This window comes from Anas acuta, chromosome 15 (assembly GCF_963932015.1).
Source record: "Anas acuta chromosome 15, bAnaAcu1.1, whole genome shotgun sequence".
Lineage (NCBI taxonomy): Eukaryota > Metazoa > Chordata > Aves > Anseriformes > Anatidae > Anas > Anas acuta.
In genome coordinates this window covers 9460917-9485119 of record NC_088993.1, presented here as the reverse complement: position 1 = coordinate 9485119, position 24203 = coordinate 9460917, and the positions used below count along the sequence as shown (strand labels likewise).

Below are 24203 nucleotides of genomic sequence, written 5' to 3'. Positions count from 1 at the left end.
ATTTGGGGTCCAATGTGTTGTTAGATCAAACCCAGTAAGTCCAAAACCACATCAGAGTTGTGAAAGTTAAAGAGAGGCACACATTTCCATGTTTCTGTGGGCTTACCCATGCATATGGAGCAGGGGAAATTTGCTTAGATACAGCTCCTGTCCTTTTAAAATTATACGGAGGACTCTCCCATTTCTGGGCCTTGAAGAACTGCTCTGCTCCACCCCGCAAGTATTTGGCATCTGGATGGCTTATTCTCTCTCTTCCTGCAAATCAACCTCCTTCTGCTGAGTGCTTTGAAGTATTCAGCTACAAACATTACAGCCACGCACACTGCTATTACCTGTGCAGATTACGCAGTAAAAAGAACTCCAGAGGCCTTTTCTCACAGTTTGAAAAGCAAAAGAAGGCTGTGCTTTCTAAAATGAAATGGAAAATTTTCACCTCGGCAGCCTGTGAGAAACTGAAGTCTCCTGCCTCCGTGTGACAGAGCAGTGTTATCAGGAAGGAGCCCAGCAGAAAGCAGTCTGATCTGCAAAGAGCTTTCAGTGCTCATGGATGATGTGGAAACAGGGTATCTAATTATTTTTCTAGTTTACTTATGAGTTGGGCTTACCCCACAGGGATGAAGGTAGCAGAAAACCTGTTTGATTTATAAAGTAAGAGAAGAGAACAGAATTGCCAAGGGGAAATAAATTGTGGTCCCTTAAGGCTCTCTGCTTCCTCAGGACTCTTCTTTTGCCAGAACTACATTTTAGAAAACACCCCTAAAAAAAAAAAAATATGTATTTTTGGTCTATCTAGGGCCACAGATCTGGGTCAAGCATTAAGCCGGATAGGTAATTAATGATAAGGATGAGGCCAGGGCCTCCCCTGGGGATACAGCAGCCTGGAGAAAGCTGGCCCAGAGGAGGACTGAGGCAGATACGGCTTGGCACCATGCCTGATGACTCACAGACCCGGTGCCAAGGACTAAGGAGGAGCTGCGCTGGGTATCCAAAAAACTCACAGGTCAAGGGATTCAGAGCTGCCATGATCCACATGGGTGTGAAAAACGGAGAATCCAGGAACTGAATCCAGCCAGCAGGCCCCAAGTTGGGCTTTTTTCACTGCAGAAGAAAGAACTTCAAGTAGAAAGATCTGCCTGTGGACAACACATTGCTGATTTTCATATCATATCTGAGAAGGAGTGAACTGCCCAGAAGGATGTCTCTCTGTACCCCGCCCATGATCTGCACAGTACTGGATTTGTCCTCTCCTCATCTAACCTTGTGCTGGACCTAGTTTTCCCCCTTACCTTCACCAACTGCATTTCCCCTCAAAACACACTTCTACAAACTCCGAACACCACGAGTGACTTGCAGGCTGCCTGTTGCCCTGGGCTGAGCTTTGGATAAGGCAGCACCTAAAGCCTCTGACACCGACTCCCTGCTCTGTAGCATTTGTGCCCTGTTCTCAGCACCAGCTTGTTGGCAAACACTTGCAGGGGTGCTCAGCACGTCAGGCACTGCTGAAGTTCCCATGCCCTGTTGTGCTGCAGAACACTGCTGACTCCTGCAACGTCCTCAGTGGGACTGCAGCCCATCCACGCCTGCCCTCATGGAAACAACACTGCATTTCAGCCAGCCAGCCAACATGATACTGCTGGCTTTCTTTCACCTTTCTTTTATAGCTGAAGATGGTTACATTCAACCTTTGTTGCCTCTTGCCTTTGGAAATAAAATACTTAAAGAAAAGAGCTTGTAAGATCCTGCTCCCATTGATAGGCACTCAAGTGAACGTATCGCTTCACGTTTATGACAGCCCAGCCGGATGGAGTCGTGGCTGTGATTGATAGCTACACTTAGCGACTTCGTGGTTTTGATCAGTAAGACGGGATCCAAGGGGATTAAATGCTGGATGACATCTCAATGGAAACTGTAGCACTGGGAACACATTTATACATGGGGATAATGGATGAACGTGCTTCTCCAGTGCATAAATATTTTAACTTTACAGCTCTGCTGAAAGCGGACAGGAAACCTTTTTTCAAACCAAAAGGAATAGCACTTGCATGCTAAGTACAAAGACTCGGAATGCCTGGATGTCTTACTTTTGCTGACAAAAAACATTGAGCTTTCTTGATGCATACATTAGCAAGACCTCTATACACACCTCCCCCTACAGTCCTGACAACATGGTGGCTTATATTCCCAAAATGTGATGGCCAGTGCTCCACAAACATCTGCTAATGAAGTTCAGCTCCTTTGATGCATACCTGGAAGACACCTCTGACGAGGGACGGAGCCAGCCTGTGGGTGCACAACAGCAGCATTTACATTCTGCAGTGGGGAGGAAAGATCTGAGATACAACACACTTAAGCTCGGACTGCGGATCTTTAACAGGGCTGCAAAATTTAATGGACCTACCAAGTCGTATCATAAAATGGGGCAAGACTGATGGCTGAACTGGGACCTATCCTGCAAAGTGCTCTAATGACTACTAGTAGACACTGGGCACCTTTTATTTTGGGGTTCCTACATGTCTGCCTTACTAGCCCTGCATTCAGACAAGTGTCTGGATCTCCTCCACACTTCTGATGTCCCAGTCTGCTTGTGCATTGCCACCTCCTGCATATCAGCTCATGTCCCATGCAATATGCTGCTGCTTTATCTCTTCCCCACAGCAAAGCTCCCAAGCAACCCTGTATGTAACACAGGATGTACAGTTTTCTGCCAAGGAGAGCTGGCTGTTGAAGCAGTAAACTTCAGCTGTCAGCAGGGGCAGCAAGAATAACCTTGAGGCAAAGAAAAGTCAACATTTTCCACAAGAATCCATCTGGCTAAGTAAAGACGTTCCCAAACTATTATTTCTAAACTAGTACCACTACCTAAAATAAAAACTGAAATGAAACTCTGGCACTACTAACCTGAAAAACTGTAGCCACAGTCTTTTTACACTTAGTATTTTAATGTAATATATCCCCATAACTCATAAACTATTAATAAATTTATATGTATTTTAAAAGAAAACCCTATTGGACAGCAACCCCATCTCTCTGGTGGCATTTTGTCCTTGATCCCACAAAGTGTAGGACAGTGTCTGCAAGGTGCTGAGCTCCATCAGGTTTCTCACACACCAGAGCTGAACCTGCTGTCATTAGACAAGAGGGAAGGACACCAAGGACAGGCTTGTCACAGTGGATTTCAGCAGCAGCACCCAAATGGGACCTAGGGGCACCTGGGGGTAACTCACTGATGCTCAGACTCTCACTGATGTCTGATTGTTTATTTTCCCTTTGACTTATTCTGCTTTCCCTGTCTCTCTCCCTGCTTCCCACTGAACACCAGGTCTTCTACCTGCTGCACTAATTCTTTATCTCCAATTGGGCCACACTGTGAAGATTTTCAACACTACCATGATTAGAAAGGAATAAAAATACCAAAAGAGACATGGGAAAAAAAAAAAAGAAACAACAACAAAAAAACAAAACACAAAAACTTCACAACAAAATAATCACAGGGGTGGGAAATGGGGTGCTGACAGTGGTCACCACGGTAATATGCATCTAAATTAAAAGTTTAAGCTTCTTGCTAGAGAAATGCTTGTTTGTGAACATTCTCCACGACACCTCCTTTTTTCCCCATGTACTTAACAGGGAGTTTAGCCTCCTAATTTAGCCAAGAGCACCACCATCCCCCTGCTCCCTCCCCACCATGTTGAATCTACCCAATAGCACTCACTGCTGCGACATGGTGCAGTAAACAGGTAAGCCACGAGGGTTAGAGGATGCAAGGAAATATTCCTAACAAAAGGAGCTAAACACCCTCTAAAAAAAGCACTTTACTAAATGGGAAGCTGACAGCTAAATAAACAGTAGCACATGGAGCATTCTTCCTAAAAAGTAGGAATGGGTCAGCTCACACATACAAACCAAAAGCAGGCAGAGAGATACCTGCTGTATCTGGCTGCATGGAAAAACCATAAGCAGTAAAGCAGTAAAGACTCTGGCAACAAGCGGCACCTGACTTTCTACATCAGTAATTTAGAAAATTACTTTTGCTGATCAAAGAACATTAAAAATAGAAGTAAGCTACAAAATTAGATTTTTTTCATACTAAAAAATAAAAAAGGTTATTATACTTCTTACAATCACTTGTGACCAAAATTCTTAGTGGCTCTGGTTGTTAGCTGGACTCCACTGTAGAAACGTTAAAAATGGCCATATGGCCCCAACACCTTTATTTATTGCTCCCATTTATTGGTTAGCATAAGACAGCAAATTCACCATGGTTCTCCAATCCCCACAAAGCAGCCAACTCTTGTGCATTTAACAAGTTGTGCACCTCGCCTATGCTTCTCTATGCTTGTAGATAAAGAACAAAAAGAAGCAGAAGCAGCAGCTGAATACCCAGATCACGTACTGCAATAAAAACCTGGCGTAAGAAAAGTGAAAAGAAATTCAATAAGAATCTACCAAGGATCTTGTAATACGCGTGTAACTCCCTGCTTAAAACATCCACAGACTCTCCCTCGCTTCACAGGCTAGGAAACTACATTAGACATTTCTGCAATAAAGTCAGTTTTTGTTATCAGGAAGCCATTTCAATTATATACAATCCTTCCCCTGAGATACTGCCTTATTTCTCCTTCACCTCCCACCAACTTACCCTCCAGCGCACAGAAACGTGTCACCTTCTCCGGCATCAGCTTCCCGTGCTTGTGCTGGCAGTACACCTCTGCGATCTCCTGCCGGCACTGCTTCGACTTAGCCCGGGACATGGCTGAGATCGCCTCCTTGCCCGTTACCTCGCACTTTGGTGGCTGGTCGTATCGCACCTCAGGGGAGCTGTTTCCACTTTTTGTGAGATGATGCTGCCTGGGAGGCCTGTGAATGTCCTTCAGGTCGCTGTTGCTGCTGCTGTTTTTCCCAGGCTGATCACCCAGCTGCACCACCTCGTTGGAGCTCTTTCCCAGCAGCGAGTTCTCCTTCACTTTCTCCTCTTCCAGTTTCTTTCTTAGATGCTCCTTTTGCTTGCTTAGGGGTTTTTTCACCAGCTCAGACTGGTGTTTTTGTCTCTGAGTCCTGGGAGCAAAGTTACTGTTATCAATGTTTTCAAAGTCCTTGGGAACTGAATTTTCATTATTGCTGTCCGTTCGTGTTTTCTCCTTCGGTCGGTGGGAAAAATAGCCATCCTGTAAATGGGGAAAAAAATTACACTCACTAAGACAGTCACATCCCAAGCATTGCAAGCATTTCACACGTGAAACTTAAATCAGTTACTACCCACCATACAGAAAATAACCAACACCATGTCAGGGTTCATAAAGGAAAATCGAGGCTGAGAAAGTCTGAGCCCCCTGCTTGGGGTGGCGGGGGAGCAGATGGCCCTAAAGATGAACTTGGAGCCAGGCAGGCAAACTGTAAGGCTGTATAAATGCTAACTCCAGGGAAGGGAGGTGTGGGACAGCAGTGGGGATGCAGGCACCACATCCTCTTCCAGCTGCAGCAGAGGCTGAGGAGGGCTTAGGCCAAAGTGTGCCCTTCAGCAGCACTTCAGGCACAGGCAGCCTTTGGCACCCTTTGTGCCGGCTTGAGCTGATCATATTCTGGGGATCAGACAGGCATGAAATAAGTCCTCAGCAAAAGGCTTGAATTAATTTTCAGAATGCACGAAGAACAGTAAAATATTTGACTTCTCCCAAACACTGGTGAGACCTGGCCACTTGGCTCCCTCCAGACCTTTGCAAACCTCTCCTAGCTGGCACACAACCAACAAATTGAACGAATACATTAACAGGAGAAAGAGATCATAACACAGAAAAGAAATAGGAGGACTATCCCAGGGATCCTAGAGAGAACAGAGAACATGGCAATCTCTTCTAGAAAAGATGTGAAAGCCCAAGCCAAGAAGCATTTATCCGTGTAAAGGAACACAAAACAGGAGCCTGTCTGATAGGCAGCAGCAGATGAGGTTGAGCTGCTCCAACCACAGAAACACATCCTCAGCTACCAGGGGACACATTTTTAGACCCAAATATCTCCACTTACTAAAGCATTTAACAGCAGATGAAACAAAGGTGGAGTTGTTACTAAAAATCTGAAGGCAGGGTTATAAATATCAATAAAATCCTTTTTCCGTCCAGTTTTCTTTCCACTCCTGATAGACGAAATAACCAAAGTTCAGTGGTTGCCAAATGACAGCATCAGCTACCGACGACTGATGGGAGTCATCCTCAGCAGCTATGAGCCACATTTCATATCCCAAACATTTTACCAACATTACCTAATTGTTTCTCCCACCTCTTCTGTGAGGAGCCATTTAACAGTCAGATTTTACAGACAAAGGAGGCTGAGAAAATGACTTGTCCAAGGTCACCCAGTGAGCCAGTATCGCTTTGACCTCCACAGCTCAGCACTGAGAAATGTTTGAATAGTTTATTCATTCAGATGTGTTTTTGTGAGTGACTGAAGTGATGCTCTCACCAAGAATATCTCAGCTTGCAAGTAGCTTTAGCTATCACACATGGAATGCAGAGACTTAAAAAAAAAACAGCAACAGACAAAATATTTTTATTTTGGAGGAAGTGCATCTTTCCAAAAAAATGTATGTTTCTAATTCTTAAGGGCAAAAAGCACATGTAAAATCAAGTTCTTTTCTGTCTTTTTATAAAGCAGAAAGAGTGTGTTTTTTTTTTAATCTCAGTGAGAGAAAACAAAAATGCACAAAAAAAGCTTCAAGACAGCACTTGATCCCATGAATGATCAAACAAAAAGAAAACATACTTGTCCTATATCGCCAATATATCTTCAAAGAAAAAGACCCCTGAACCCAGCAGCAAACTGCAAATAGAGCAAGACAAATGTGAAGTTTATTAACATCGTTAAAACATCTCTACCAAGGTGCCGCTGAGTAATGGGCTGATACTTCAGATGTTTGATAGCTGTCATGTTCCTTTGTTGTTCAGCCAACTTGGAAACCTCAGGTTAGCGATGCCAGCAGTACATTTTGACTTGCTTTCGTTTAATGCACTTAGAGCAACATCTTGCATTTGTATACATGAAATAGCTCTGAAAATTCAACTGTCCTGCAGTTATGTTTCTACTCAGCTGCTGCTGGAACTCACCTTTATTTCTCATTGAATACTTAAACACAAGATGCCCTGCACTGCTGCCCAGCCGTGGGCACAGCTCAAGCAAATTGCCAGCAGGCACAGAGATGCTGGCAGCAGCTCTGGACATGGCTGCACTGCGGTAGGGAGGGAGCCAGCAAACCCCAGCCCGTTTCAGGAAATGGCTGTTACTGTTCTCAGACCAAAACAGATCTTATCTTTGAGTTCAGTCTTGGGTTTAAGCCACCGTCAGAGAGCAAGTATCTCTCTGTCTGGTGTGCACAGCCACGTCGACACGGGGAGCAGCCCCTTCTTGTGTGGGTGACCGCTAATGTCTTTCACATTTTGGGAATTGGTTGAATGGTTAAGATATTTCTCACTTATGTATGTATACACACACATACATACAGCTACATGCCTCATCTAACTTACACAGACTGCAAAGAACCAGAACAAACACTTTGATTATTCTTTAACACATATATAGGATCCCTTTTTGAGGGCAGCAAGCTGTACCCAGCTTGCAGTGAGGCAGGAACCTGGGGCTGTGGCTACCTGGTTGAACACTAACTACACCAGGTCACCCTGATACCCACACGAGGCTGCAGGATCAGCTGGCCAAGTCCTGGTGATGGAGCAGTGCCCCTGAGAGGCTGAAGTCCATGCCTGACCAGCTCTCATGTTGTGGGGCTGGGTACAGCTTGCTGCTCCTCCTTTCCAGCTATCAGCACACTCAAGGCCACCCACTCTGAATCTACAAACTAATAACATTTATTTCATACTTATGAAACAGCCATGTAGATAGCATCCTGATGGCAACAGCTAATGGGGTGCACAAAAGTGTGAAAGTAAACAGCAGGCTCTTGCCTGGCTTCTTTTTTTTTTTTCCTTGGTTATATGATGCTTAAATACAAGAGGCATCCTAAGTGCTATTAATTCTATTAATAAAAGTTTTATGCCCCAAGCACAGCCTGAGCTATTCTTTATAAGTAGTCCTTAAACAAGTTGTATACGTGTGAAGGAAAATACAAATAAGCAAACGAGAACTTTATGTGTTGGGTTTCAATGACAGCAGTGTGCAAGAGCTACAGGGACACGGGCCGGCACTAATGGAAGTGCCCTTATGGTTAGTTTTCCTTGATAATCCAGTTTAAAGCACCTTCCATCTGTAACTGGAGCATTCTAGCATGCAGCAACTCAGGGCCAAAATACCTGGCTACAACGATGGGAAAAAGTCTGTCTTCTCCATTAGCCTCTTTCCAGTGTCTCTAAAGCCAATGCTGTGATAGGATATTTCCGTCCATCTTGGCAACTCTCCCTCTCTCAGCTAAATGATTTTCCTCTCAAAGCTAAAAAAAGTAAATAAAAATCCTAATCTGTAAGGCAAGTGGCATGTTGATAAAGGAGAAAGGAGAGGAGAGCAAACTTCCACCGTTGGTTGGTTGTTTTTAGTGATAAGCCTTCTAACGCCCACGTGAGAAACTGGTGTGAAATTTATCTGCTGGTAGGGGCCTTTCAGCCCCGACCTGATGACCCATCCAGAACTCTGTAGCATGGAAAAGCCTCGAAGGATGAGGTGTGGGCCCATTCCTGGTACAAATAGCATCTGACATGATAGGAGTGGTAAAAAGCAGTGATGAAACCTCAGGAGAAAAGAGCAAAGTAAACAGAGGATTTACTGGCGTACGGTTCACCTCTTTAAACTCTTCTCCCCCTTCAAGTGCTTTCCTCCCCTCTGGGAAATGCTCTTCCAACTTTACACGCTGGAATTTGAGAAAACAAATGTATCATAAATGCTTCAAAGGCAGACACAAAACTGAGCTGGGCTTTACCCGCTCCCTGCCTGGGGGCACAGAGGAGACCACAAAAGCTCACTGCAGAGACAGGAGGAGCCAGGGCTAAAAATACAGCCCAGTCTGCAGAGCAACTGTGCCAACCAGGAGCTGTATATGTATACATATATATATATTTATATATACACACAACGTATATATGTACACTTTGACAGATGAAAGGGCATGTAACAAATGCCACAGTTGGACACAGACAGATTCCAGCCTCGCACAAGCCCAGGGCTCCCACACCTGCTGACGCAGATATTAAATGCCACCAAGCCAGAAATCCCCATTCCCGTAACGCTGCATTTCTTCCTCACAACTTTCACCAGTGCCAGGCATGATCTGTACAGCGTAATGGTTTCAAGATAGGATCCATACGTGACAGCAGGATGCTCGTGGTTTGCAGGGCTGGGGAAACAAAGCCCAATGCTCAGAGCTTGAAAGCCTGAAAGAGCAGCAGCTGCTGACAATAAACTGTGTTCCTCTGCAAAGTTTGGGGGCACAAGCTAAAGCAGCACATCTGGGGTTAAGATAGGCTTAACTTGCTCTGCAATGTTTATTTTACCATGCTGGATTCATTGCAGCCTTTATGTGCCATGGATGTCTGAGATACTCAAGTCAGAACAAAGTCATCCTGGAGAAGGATGATGGAGAAACCAGGTGCTGCACCATGGCACTGTGGCAGTACCACAGGACGTACGTCAGTGGGCTTGCTGCTTGAAAGGGCATCCAACTTTTGGCTAGTTTTCATTAGCTAGATACCTTCAATACCTTCTCATTGATCTGTGTTTGCAAACCACATTGAATTCACTAAAAAAAAATAAAATGGAAAATTAAACCAGGACCAAATTAGGAGAGCCTATTAATACAGCCTGTACGTAACCGCAGACAAAGATCAAAGCCATTTTTCAAGCCAACACCTAACAATGCTATTTTTTTTTGTCATAGCACAAACCTAATCTCACTCGCAGAATGCTCAGAAAAAACATTATGAAAATCACCATTTTGGTCGTTGTAAGGGAGTAATTTCCTGGTACAGCCACAGATCAAAATAGGCTCTACCCAAAACCACCTAATTCGAGAGGGCTCCCCTATAATAATCACTGAGCATTACAGGCTTCAAACACAACGCATGCCGCACAAGAGCCCAGGTATTTGACCTGCATTTCCATTACCCTCCTGGCAAAACACTCCCTTGCTGGCTGATCCCAGCCGTTCTTCTCCAGCAGCCTGGGAGCACGGCGGCTCCCCGTCAGGGACATTTCCTTCTGGTGGGCCTTTGTGTTTGTAGCTCGGTCAAGAAACGCCCCACTCCTGCTGTCAGTGAAAGCCATTCTGCTGCTGTGAAGGAGCACAGGAACAGGTCAAAGTATCCCCCCCATTTTAAGAGCCAATTCTGTTTATAGCTTTTATAAAGAAACCTTTGGAGGGCTCTCCTCACTGTGCAGCACCGCATTTCAAAGCTCATGTGTGACGCTGTGGATGTCTGTCAGCTAACACAGGCCTGAGAGAAGCATTTCCACAAGCAGTCCGAGCTGTACCTGCCCCTCAGGAGCTGTGTGGAGAGGCGAGCTGCCGAGTGCTCCATGGCAGGAGCGTCCATCCTGGCAGGCACAGCTCAAACGACAGCGGGGCCTCTGCGTGCGCGCAGGCCGCGACTCAGCAATAACAGGGGAACACTCCCAAACTGGGGAGGAACACTCTGTACCCAGGAGCGAGCATGAGATCACCGCCAATTACACGCTGATTGGCGCTGATGCTAAAAATAACAATATAACATTAATGAAAAAATAATGTTTTAAGCTCGGAGCCATTGCATGTAGCGAGAGTCTGATTTCTGCTCCAAACCCTGCTCAGGCTTCAATCCGCCCAACTCCATCCTGAGCATGTTTTATTAAAGTATCTATCACACAAAATGTATGCTCTTTGGCATATTAGCCACTATTTCTTTGGCGACTGAGTGTCTGAGGCTCAGGTACTGTGAGCTTGATTAGGTTTGAGGTCCCTTCTGCCCCAGGTCTCTGCGGAGGCAGGGACGCAGAGCCTTGGCCATCCATCGGGAAGGCCTCCATGGGCTGACGCTGTCCCCTCAGACAGAGCCACACTGCAGCTGCCCCTCACCTCACCTGGGCAAAAACAGAAAATCCAAACTCTTGACAGACATCTCTAATGATGACAGGACTTTAATGACAGCCCATTAACCACCTCAAAGGCTCTGTGGGTGCAACAGGCAGCAGCTCATCTGTGTACCCCCAGCTGCTGCCTCTCCCTGCACTATTTGAACCCGCATCTGTTCTACACGTCTGTGTCCCACTCAAGCACATCCAAACATAAATGAGCACTTGGGTTTGCTCAGCTTAGAAAATCTAGGTCTCACAAAATCTTTCAGTAACACTTCTGTAACCTGCGTACTGCAAGAGAAGTGAAAGGCCAGGACTGCAATACTGACCGAGAAAAAACTGCTGTGAGCCAGCAGCTCACTTCGGGGTGTCCCGCTGTCCACCTGGAACACGGTACCGAGCCCTTAGGAATCAACTCACGCAGTTTCCAACTGACCCTGGACAGGGTGCCTCCGCCGACAGCCAGCACCAGACGCTGTGAATGTTAATTTTGGCAGCATGCAAAAAGCCAACGCTAGAGCAACTTCAAATCTGCTTTCAAAGCGATAACCTAACGCGCAGACAAGTCAGCAGCCACAGGAACATCAGAGCGAGCACCGGCTCTGCAGGCAGCGAGGGCAGGCAGCCCTTGTGCTTTTGAGCGCTCTGACCCGAAATACTGAACCCAATGAGCAGAGTGCACAGCAGAGAGTTCAACACAGTGCAGAGCATCTCCTCCTGACAGTAAGGAAATGCAGGAGAAGTTATTCACTGTGCGATTCCTGTTATCGAGGAAGTCCTATAGAAAATATGCAGACAGATGAACCACGTGCAAGCATATGCCACAACATAGCCACAAAGCGTCCCCTAAATACAAAGCACTGGGCGTGCTGACCTTGAGGGCAAGGTATAAAAACTCCACACTATAGAAAACAGGCTTTTTTTTTTTTAGGTAACAAAATACATCATAACATACGTGAACATACGTGGGCAGTTGTGCAGGCATCCATGATGAAAGGAGTGCCTGGAACTGGTGCAGCCATTTGGCTCTGCCGGGGTAAGCTCTGCAGCTGCAGGACCCAGCCAGGCACAGAGGTGATGACCAGCTTCAAACTCACCTCATGTATCAAAGCCCAGCAGTGACCCGGCCAGCTTGTACAGGGCCATCTATTTTGCCTGTCTTGAGGCCAAGGAGGATTTAAACAGCGCTATATGAGGAAGATAATTGAAACAACTCTCTTCTTTGCTCAGTATTAATTACAGCTCTGTGGCATGTAATGCTTGTTAATTGTTCAATAATGACACCTTCCAATTGCCAGAGAAGTCAGCGGATGGCATCTCTACAAGCAAGGGCTGCTCCTGGACTAGATCTTTCCCTTTGCACTTTGCTTTGCACGCTAGAGGGACATTTCTTTGTCAAACTCAAAACCTTTCCCCCCAGCTGAACTACAAACATTACGCTACGGTCTTCAGAACAAGAGAAGGAATTATAAATGCCCCCCACGTTGCCTGAATTGTCTGAATTGTGACCTGCTCCTCGCTCCCAGCCAGCCCTAGAAGTGCCTGAAGGGACTGAACCTGAGTGCTGCCTAGACCAGACAGCCCAAAGCCGCAGGGCTGGGACTCTGCGAACACCTCATCAAGACAAAATCATCCCAAAGAAGCTTCTTCGGACAACTTCTGCCACAGGCTGCCAAAAACACAGAGCATAATCAGCTCCCATAGCTAATTCTTGAGGTAATTCCCATTTCTGTTAAGAATCCAAGAAAAATAACTATCTTCTCCATCACTGTAAAGTGAGACTGACAGTGCATTTATCTGGAGTTATCCCAGCTCTTCTGCTAGATGCATACAGAAAGATAGTCACCAGAAGAATGACAGTAAGTAATAATTAAAAAACAATTAAGTCACACCAAAGAATTTCTGAGGCTGTGCATGACAACAGGTATTGCCTCTGCTCAACATCACAGGTTTCAGCATCCTTCAGACACTAATTTCAACAGCTCAGAAGGCCACTGGGAGAAGGGAGGTGATTTCCCAGGTAGGGCAGGATTCATCCTGCTGTTACCTGTCCTATTGTGTCCGTGGGTTTCACACTACAATACGTATCACATCCATATGCTTCTCACCACAAACCAGGCTCTCTCTGCATGAAATCCTCGTGCAGCAAGAGGAGGGCAGATGTCCTGCCACTCCATCAAAATGAACATGAAATTAAGAACTTTCGAGGACGTGGCTGACACGCCATGAGACCCTTGAGAAACTGGTACTTTTGGCAGGTTTGGACAAGAGCACAGCCAAAGAGAGCAGATGGAGAAAAGACAACAGATGTTAAAGTAGTTAGCTTTGTCCATATGGTTTTCCATTTCGCTATAATAAGTACATTGTACTTCAACTGTCAGGGGCTGAAGACTTGTGAGAAACATTCTGTGAGGAACCTGTGAAGTTGCTTCATGCCTGACATTAAAGAGGGAGGTACAAAAGGTGAAAACAAATGTACTGATTTTGATCTTGAAAGCTGCTCAAGATGAAAGATGTAATTGTATCAAACACAGTCCTCTCTGCTATGTAAAAAGATCATGAGAAAAAGCGATCATTTGGGTTTAAGGTGGAATTCTGATACTTGGAAAAGCACCAGCCCTTCAGGATGCAGTGCCAACAAACACTTGCACACCCTGCCTGGCCAAGAGTACGTTGTTAGACTGGTGTTCAAGGCTGCAGGGTACCGGATGGGCCACCAGGCAGCACAAAGCCACGTGGGGACCCTGCCCTGGGACATCTGCACCAGAAAGAGACTGGTTGGAGGATTATTGATCCCCTGCTTTCCAAAATGTTTCCATTGCTATATAGATTGTTTTAAAATAAACTTCCACAGCGTGTTCCAAAACACTAGAAACAACATGGTAAAAATGTCATAAATATAAAATGCCTTTTTTTTTTTTCTCTTTTTTGACGTATTCTATTTTTATAACATGGAAAAACAGTCTATTTTGAAATAGAATAGAAATGGCTTCAAAACTCTGGCTGCTTTTCTTACAACGGTTTCTTGCTAACACGTGACTAACTTCCAGAGTGATTTAGATTAAGGATTAAAACATACAGCATCCCTCAAGAGACAAAACAGATTTTCACATTTCCTGCAGCTTCGCACTGTAACTGAACAAGGAGCCATTTTGTATTAACAGCAATTGTCAATGTTCATCCAGTTATTAACAATTCCAGAATACTCCTAGAGGGACCTGTGAAAGCAAATATCCACAGTATTTTAAAAATTGCCAATTTTCTTTTCTGCTAATTCAAGCTTTTTAGGGAAATTTGTACTTACACATAAGGACTGGAAGACACCAGAGACTCGTCACATTTTATTCAATCTGTAAGAGGACTTGATTTATAACCAGGAGCTGCCCCCAATTTACAAATGTTGTTCCCTTTCAAACGATGCTTGATCTCATTAACAGACTCCAGACCCACGCGTGCAGCTCTTCTCTTGGCAAGGGTCCCTTCCAGTCAAATTCGCCAGTAGTAACATCAACACTGAGACAGTGCAGCCTTTTTTTGGGTGTCTGTATATATTTATACATACGTATATACACACATATGTGTATGTACACATTTCAATGGCTTCTACCTCTGCTCTGCAGTGTATTTCAGCTGTGCCTCGGTGCAGGCGATGGCATGACGCACTGCTCCCTTCCCAGGCCAGCAAGCCCTCCGCAGCCACTCCTGCTGAGCAGCTGTCCTGGAACATTTACTGGCATTTTCAAGCCTCCTGGCCTCATTTCAACTCAACCACATCTTTGAACAGAATTCACCACAAAACTAGGAAAGAGATGAGGCCTGACAGAGCAAAATGTGGTTTTTGAGGAAGCTCAGGAAAACCCTGGAGGCTTACTTGTCTTTTTTTTTTTTTTTTTTCCCCTACAGCTTCTTCCCAAGGGAAGGTGGATCGTATAATCCTCCCAAAGCAGAGTTCAGACATGAAGGAGCTTACAAAGAAGTCAGCACTTTCTCAAGGGAAAGGTAATTTAAATGACTTTTCATAGTAACGACTATTATTTTGTGGGCCTTGAACAGGACCTCAAACAGCCCTTGAAAAAACCTGCAGTTTTGGAGAGCGATGGATACTCACGCCCTGTAACTTTTTAACGGGTGCTCCTGGCTCCTGCTGGAGAAGGCCTGGAGATGGCCCTGGGCTGGGCCTTGCCCCACGGCGCGAGGAGCTGGGCAGCTGGTGGTGGTTTCTCCTGAGGGTTACCTAGGTGGTATTTGCTCCTGAGGGTTATCCTGATATGAAGTGGAAATGGGATGCTCTGCGTTGTTAATTATCGGCAAAATGTACTGCTGAATTACCCAACAAGGGCACCCCTGAGAGATCATGCTATACAAATGCAGAACACCAAATGTTCACAGGATTAACGCTCGGGCATTTGAATGCCTGCAGCCGAGACAGCCACACTGCAGTCCCACTGCCAGCCAACCTGTACATGAGCTCCCCAGCTCACCAACACAATTCGTCCTACCTTCCCCTCTCAGTGACCCATCCCATAACAAATAACATGGCTATTTGAACTGAATTCCTTTGCTTTCATCTTTATGTCTTTCAGCCAAAATTCAGCCAATATACACTTTATATCTTTCAGAGGAGTAGTAAACACTTGAAATTGCTTCCTGGTGACTTGTTATTAACTAGATTCCAACTAAATTTATCTGGAGAACTATTCCAACTCACATCTAAACAATCTCGAGCAGCCCAGGGTGAACTGCTGAGATACACAATTGGATTTCTGGCAGCTATGGAAATTAAACATAATTAAAATATGGATGGTAGAAACCAAAGACCCCCTCACATACAAATGAAAACATCCTTGTAAAATACGGTCAGTTTAGCACAAACATAGTCAGCCTTAATTAGGTAGAAAATCTATTTAGATAAATACAATGCAAAGAATAGTAATGAACTTCAGGATTACATTTTGTTACTCGGAGGGAAAAAACAACACAAATAAATGGGAAGTAATTGGAGCTTATTTAATAGTCTCAGTCTAAGAGCTTGAACAACTATAATCATTAAAGACCCTGCAGTGATCTTCTACTGATAAATGTTGTTAAATCAGAATTACAATACGACAAGCATGAAAAGCAAAGCCTATTAATATGAACAGCACTAGAAGAAACAGATTCATTTTGAGCTTTTTTTCACCTGCCCAGTACCACAAGAAGTCTTTGAACCAAACGTTAAGGAATGAAAGGTCTCCACATTTCCTCTCATTTCGAACGAGACTGAAATACAAACACTTAAATAAGCATGCTGACTGCGGGGGAGCAGTGGCTATCCAGTACTGGATATGTGTCAAGACCAAGCTTGGCATTTACCGGTCAAAAGGAGCAAATAGATCCTTTCATGCAAGTCTCAAGCAACTGCTCCTGGATCCTAAGGACCGAACTGGATGGATGGATGTATTCAACACCTTCTCGTAGTACAGATCTGGTAAATTTGGCACCACTTCCTGCTGGTGAAAGAAACTCTTCTACCGTTTGATTTCCACCCATGGAAGGCTGCTTATTTCTAACCGTCTTTTCTCTTTCTTGTCCCTTCCCCTGAACAAAAAGACATGCTGGGGTAGAAAGACTGTCCTCCTTCTCCAAGGACTGCTTCAAAGTCCCTTTCCCTGTAAGTAATTCCAGATCTGCCCCAAAATCTTCCATGCATCTCCATCTTTGTCATCCCCCTGCTGGGGAAGTGATGGATGTGCTCAGGCCAGACACACTTCACCAACAGCCTAACCACTGGCAACCGCAAAAGTCTGCCTCCCTTCACAACTGCCTGTGGTTTGCATTTAATAGCCAAATTTTCTGCCCATATAAGTTGGCATGATTTCTGCAGGCCGATGGATGTGTGCCAACCAGTGCTAGGAGATGACTTACATGGAATTAGATTCCAGCCTCCACTAAATCAAAGGCTCAGGCGCTAACGTTACCTCCGAAGGCCGTCCTGTCCTCTTGGCCACAGGTCAGACTGGTGGGTCTGTGCGGAGCAGGGCGGGCTGGCTGTCAGCCTGCACCTTCACAGAGCGCCCTGCAGCCTCCCACGCGGAGCTCTGCCAGAAGCAAGGAATCACGCCACGCTCAGGCACCCATCCCCTCCTCGCACAGACACATTCCTCACTGACAGAACTGGCCGAACAGCACCACACAATATTGACTTAGCTAGTCGCTAGCCATAGCCTGTGAACGCAGAAAACTCAGATCACAATGCACCCCTTTGTTTTCACTAACGTTACCGCATTAGTGCATCATAAAAATGCTTCCTTTAAGGGCAACCACGTGCCCTGCAACGACAGCAAAGGTTTATTTGTGATCTGCAGTTCATCATGCGAATAAACTTTACCCCAGAGACACTAAGGAAGTGTATCAGCTTCTTCTGAAAGCACGGGGAAGCTCAGCCCGTCAGAACTCTTTTATACTCTGAAGGCCGCACAGTTCAGCAGCTTCTCACATGCCATGAACATGTGGTGCCGTACCTTACCACATGGCTACAGGCACATATAGCGGTCTGTTTGTATAGGTATCTGCCATTCTATCTCCTCACCTGTGGAAACTGCCCTTCCCAACTATTCAGAGAACCAAAGCTATGCTTTGGATGTCTACCATGAAACCCTGCCCCATGCCAGCTGCATGGGGCAGGGTTTCAACAACTGGCATCCCCGAGAACCTGCTCCGGAACATCCCCTCTTAATCTCCCAGCGATCTGCTTCCCATTGAGAAAACAGTAACTGCTAACAAAATATTTGATCAAAGCAGCAGCTCTGGGCTTTATAATAAAGTCATCTGCTCATTCAACCAGCAGAGTGTGTTAGGCTCCACTCTCTGTCCTCTGAGCCCTCATCCATGAGCAATACGTGGGAGTTATGCAAGCAGCTTCAGCTTCAGCCTGAGCAAGCTCCTGCTTGCATACCTAGAGGTTCATTGGATCGGCCTCTTCTCAATTAGCCCGGATTTCATTTGGAGGAAAAAAAATAAAAATGTATTACTAAACCTAACAAGCAATGAAAAGCAGGCCTTGTCCATCACGAATTTCTCATTTGTCTTCTCCTATCCCTCCATTCTAAAGCACCAAAATAATGTGAATCGAGTCTGATGACTTTAAATTGGGGTCTACAGATAAATATTATGCAAATTTTTATCAGATTTACCTGGGATTTTGATCTGTCATCTACATCATCAACACTAGTCCAAAACAAGCTCAGAGCGGCAATATAACGCCACCAATAGGCGACAGTGTCATTATTTCTACTTAGCTGGAATTAAATGGGTACTGGAAATTGCAAGATGAAGTTATGACCTTTGGCTATTCAACCAGCCACTCTTTTCAGTCAATTGGATTTTTTTCTTGATTGTGCAGCATTCATCAACTCCCAACAGCCGTTGTGATAGCGGTGAAAGGCAAAAACATCTTTCATTCAGAAGCAGGTTTAGAGGGAGGAGCTGTTAGTGACTGATACGTTCAGTGGGGCTTTCTCTCTTGCGGTAAAGGGGAATCCGAATCATGGCTTCCCCTCTGGTCTTGTATTTCAAGCCTGGTGTGCAAGACAGGGCTTAGTCTTTTACACATAGGAGAGTTTTCCTTTACAAGTATATTTAATTACCTACAGCAACCTTGATGTATGCGCTCCCATAATAAATCTTCTAAAAATAAACTTTGTTCTGAAAATTTCTTGATTGCTGGTACACAGCTTCGCTTGCAGAGAGAGAGCAATGATGTACCTAATACAGTCTGTGCTATTTTCCAAAACAAGTATTTCCCACTAGTATTTTTAACTATGCCAACCAATCCAAATATCAAAGTGACACCTGACAAGTGCAATGCTGTATATACTTAACAACACAATAGTGCTCCAGCAAAGCAACCTTTTCAGAGGTTTGAAATAAAACAAAATCTCTCTCAAATCTTATTTAGGATGCAAAAACTACAGATATGAGAGCACTGTCAGAAAGCTTCCTAATGGAACTATCACTACTACAGATTTGAAGCTAACAGTTTCTAATCCACGTTGTTAAGGATGGATATATCAACAACTCTGTGTGAAGCAATGCCTGTGACACATGTACCATGTGCCTTTTGTGATGGGCACAGCTTGCAGGCTTTGGCCATTTCCTTGGTTTTTTCCCTATATCCAAGGAAAATGACTAATAATTACCCCATTTTGTCTGCTTACCCACTACCTCTCAGTCACATCGCACCACTATGAGAGAAGCAGCAAATTCACCAGGTTTCCATGATTTTGGTCCTCGTGCACATCTGTAGGCAGCAGATTGCTTCCCATGGAAGTGGCCTGCAAACCCACCAACATCCCAGCCCTTTCCTGGAAAAGCCCCTTGTGTTGGTGAGTTGCTCCCATTTCCCTTCCTAAGCTCTGGGGCCAAGCTCTGACCCCAGAGCATCCCCACTGAACCCACTCGCAGCTCCACCAAGGCACTGCTGCCGGAGCAAAAGAAGGCGAGAAAGAGGAGTGCCCGGCTCCCTAAATTCTCCCCTTCGCCTTCCCACCTCCCACTGCCACCGTCCCCACGCCAGGCAGGATGGCACAGAAGTGTTTACTCAGGACTGCGCTGCCCAGAATACCAATGCAGCCCAGCAATGAGCTAAAGAGCAAACAGGAAGGAGGGAAAAAGCCCTCTGCCAACTAAAGAAACAAATAGCCGGAGATGAGCTCTCCCAGCAGGTAGCGCATTGCAATTCTGAGCGCGGCCCTACCGGGACCAGCTCTGGTGACAGAGAAGGCTCCTCGAGGAAAACAAGCTCCAGGTTCTTACTGCTTATAAAGGCAAGGCCACTTCTCGTTGTCAGCAGATCTGAAATTGTTGCCCTTTATTATTCTTTATTAGCATCAAATTATGTTAGCCAAGCGGATGTGAAGAAATCTGATCCAAGCAGAAGCCTGCTGTAAATACTGATGTGAAGAGATGCATTCTGCATGCGATAGAAGCTGAGAATGAGCTGTCAGTTTTACTCAGGTTGACTTGTGCACTGTCCTTTATAATAGCAAAAGCCTTTACCATAAAGAAACAACGTTATCCTCTGTCTATGGCCCAGATTCTCATTTTATGCTCAAAATGATTTTATGCCCTCCAAAAGCAAGGACTTTGAAAGCCTGTGAAAATCTGCATAGGCTATTACTGGCTCCCAGAGTTGCTCAAGAGAAACTCAAAAAGAGCAGACATAGGAATCTATTAGGCAACGTTTTCTCTTGGCATTCAAATCTCTAAGCTAATGAATGCTTTGGAAAAAGCAACAAGATTACTATCATTCTTAATTCTTCGACCAAATGATGAGCTGGGCAGCTTCCAGTAAACAAGTGGTTTGTGATAATTTTATACAAGCAATTAAAGTAAGTGGAGAGTCACTTGAATTATTTTTTCCTTCCCTGTTTGTGAATAAACGTGTGCTACTTTGCCAAAATTCCCCACAGACGCAGAAAATTGCAGCTGAACAGCCAGGAGTAGAAGTCGAGAAAGCCCCTGTTCATCTTATCTGCCATCAGCTGCCATGAGAGGGGGACGACAATCACAGCGTTGCACAACAGCTGGAACTACAAATTCCTCTGCTCCGTACAGTCAACAAGACCGTTCCTGTACCAGAGTGTGTTAGTTTAGTGCTTGTTTTATAGACTGAGGTGAAATGCTGGCAGTCCCCACCCAGGAATCAATACAAAGGAGAAAATCAGTCACATCGTCCCCACGTGCACGCAGGGTGCTTGGGCACAGTCATGCTTGGAAAATACAAAATAGCCTCCAGTGGTGGGTCAGTGATGGTACTGAGCACAAACCTGTATCGTGAGCTGCAACCACAGCCTCCAGCTGCCACGATCAGGTCTCCCGAGCGGAGCACACAGCCCAGTTCTCCATGTCGGCCACACCATGCTCCCATGGGTGACCCAGCAATGTCATTCACCCCCTCACCATTCAAAGGTGCCATTGGGGATGCCACTGGGGACTGTTTTTTAAATCACAATCAGCAATTGGTAAAACAGCTGTTCACTTTTCCCTTTTTTTTTTAAAGCTGGAATATTCTGTATCACCAACAAAAATGCACAGGCAGAACACAAAGCTGTGAGTTAAGTATGTGGTTTTAACTGTATTGAGCAATCGGACTGTTTGCAATGCTAGATATTCTATGCAGTATCTGTACCTTGATGCAATCTCCTAGAAGAAACCAGTACTTTTTATAACAAACTTAGAGGTATTTTAAAAGGGGTTTGGGGAATTGGCTGGCACAGAAATTTCTGAACCTGTACAGTGACTGCCAGGTCTTCCTCTCCTTCCAGCTTCCCAAATTCCTCCTGCCTTGTAACTAGCCAAATGATTCATCTAATTGAAAGAAGAAAAAACCTTAAGGAAGAAATCCTTAAAGGCTAGGAACCTCCAGCATCACTTTTTCTCTCCCTGAGTGAGAAACTGGGCTTGTGGACTGAGTTCAGACCCACAAGCACATGAAGGCAACGTCCCAGAGGGCCAGGGAAGCAAGACTATTCAATACAGAGCACCTCCCAGGAACATGGGATCCACCAGGAGGAAAGGTCTCCCACGGGCACATCAGTGGCAGGAACAAGGCGGCACTAGCAGTGCAGCAGCTGGTGCCTGATGACTTGGAAGTAGGCATGACAAAAGCAGAAAAATGCATTTATTTCTGCTGCTCTTCTAGGCATTTGGGGAGGCAGAGGGGGGAGAATGGTGATGTGAACAGTTTCCAACCCCAGAAAAAAAAACCCTGCATCAAGTCGGATGAAAACTGCATCAGTCCGAGCAAGAAAATGGTTTACCCACCACAGATATATACACACACACACACATATATACGAGCAGAACCAAATGTACAAACGGTAGGACAATTACCTGATACGAAAGAAATTAAACTGACAAGTATGTGCAGGAAATTATTTAATGCCCATCCTCTTCACTGTAAGTCTGGCATTTGCAAAATGCAAAAGAAAAAAAGTCTTTAAGAAAGAGTATTTAATTACTCAAGGATCGCTTTAATTGCTATTACAAAGCAGTAGCTTTTAATTACAGATCATATTAATACAAACATGATCTGATCATGATCATTAGGAGTTACTGCAGTGCTCTTGTTCACCAACACAGCGTCTTTGTATTTAAAGTAAAATTATGTCATTAAAAAGCCACGGGAACTTCATCATTAATGTGTGGGTAGTGTAATCTTAATTTCCTCCTGCAGATATTGAACTGAGACCAATCATGCAAGATTTTCCATTATGTAAAACAACTGTCACTTTTCATTACACAGAATATGAAGCAAAAGGAACGCTGAAATAACAAGGCTGAAACAACAGTTTTCCAGATTTAGAAAATCCCTTGGCACGCTTTGTCTAGGAGCACGTATTTCAATGCCTACATTTTCCCAGGAGCTCTGAAAACAGGTGTAATGTCCCTTCATTTGAGTTCAATTCTAGGTCAGCAAATAAGTCAACAATAGACTAATTCATTTATCCTTCATGCTGATGATGGTACAATCTCAAGTGTCTGGGGGACTTTTTAAAATTAATTTAAGAAAAACCTGACTGATGATCACTGCAATTGCCAGAGGCTAAAGATTTTAGTTCTTGATGATACAACAGAAAAGGTCAAGCAGATTTAATGGCAAACTGTGTAAAACCAAAAATAATGCCTGATACAGAAAGAGAAAAAAACTTCAATAACAACTCATATGAAGCAGGTGCTGACTGACATCAACACCCAGGGATGTGAAAGAAGACGGTCAGCTTGCAGGAACGTTAAAAGAAGGGCTCAGCCCTCCAAGATCCTGTGCATTTTATGAAACCAGGCAAGAAGGAAGGAAAATATAAAGCAAACAGCTTTATAAAACATAATGAATGTAAAAATACCCATGTAACTAAAGTTTAAATACATTCATCAGAATGTACATGGTATATAAACGATGAGAAAGGATGAGGAGTTTCATAAACACACAATTATTCTCTAAAAAACCCGGACAGTTGAAAGAAATGAACCTTGGATTAAGTCTACTTAACACTTAGTTAGCCCTCAACTTCCTTCAGACTGTAATTTCTGACCCAATCTTGAACCTTGCTGTTTGGCATCCCTCCTGTCAGATGCCATCTACGCAGATACAATGCCCTTTGTGTGTTTTCCTTTTAATCTTGTCACATCTCTCAGCTTCTGCTTTGGTGTTCAATAGTTCACCTTTTGTCTGATTGCTGCTCTTGCTCAGGTTCCAACCTTTGCAGATCTGAGGACCTGTCAGACAAGGAACAAAAGACTCTTCTAAATAGATAAGGGAACACAAAAATAGCCACAGGTCAGATTCTGCTCGCAGTTACGACAGGCCGGATTGTGTGAAGTGCTGTCAAGATGAGTCAGGCTTCATCTGCTGGCTCTAGTGAAAGCAGACAACATCTCCAAAACTTTTCAGCCTTAAAGCGGCAGCATGGCTCTGGGTGAGGACCAGAAGGCCAAAGCAAAGGGCAAGGGCATTGTGTGCACTGACCTGAAGCTGCCTCAAGCACTGCTGGACCCGGAGGACCTGTATCAACATGAAGGCCTCAGTGCCAGCACGACCCAGGAGCCCTGCACGATTTCACACTTTTGTCTGAACAAAACCATCCACAGACACACTGGGATCTCAAAAGCCACCAGTATTCTCCAGTTCTCTGTCAACAACAAAAGCCCTCAGGCAAAACTTCTAGAACGTTCCCGCAGAAACCTTCAGCTCACAATCTTACCTCTTCTTTCTCAGAGGCACAACACGTTGGCATCAAGACCTTGCTTTCTTCTCCTCTATTGCCAAAGGTCTCAATAAAGCAACATTTTCACAAGAAGTTTGGTAGTTTGGCTTCGATCTAAAGGCTTATTAGTCAAGCAGAGCGATTTGAGTATTATTGGAAACAGCTCTGACACCTCCAGCAGTTGCCTACCCAGGACAGTATGACCACAGGGGTGGAAACACAAATGCTGGAGCAGGTTGCAAGACTGCACCACGCAAGGTTAAAACGAGGGTGGGATTCTTTGCCTTGCTGAGGGCTCCTACGGCTTCCCAAACACACAGCCCAGAGCTCGCCCACCATCAGGCTGCGGGCGTAGGAAGTGAATTTGCAGGGTGCATCGCTCTGTGGGACCTGAAGAGCAGGTGAAGGACTGCAGCCATG

General features: G+C 44.8%; 1 protein-coding gene across 2 annotated transcripts in view; it reads right to left on the bottom strand.

The window, feature by feature from the left end:
• XYLT1 (xylosyltransferase 1) overlaps positions 1-24203 on the bottom strand; it is a 190333-nt gene that overhangs the window by 96541 nt on the left and 69589 nt on the right. For both annotated transcript variants that reach the window (XM_068699923.1, XM_068699922.1), the window contains exon 2: positions 4640-5165. In XM_068699923.1, the coding sequence (XP_068556024.1) occupies positions 4640-5165 (526 nt within the window). The remainder of the gene's footprint in view (positions 1-4639; positions 5166-24203) is intronic.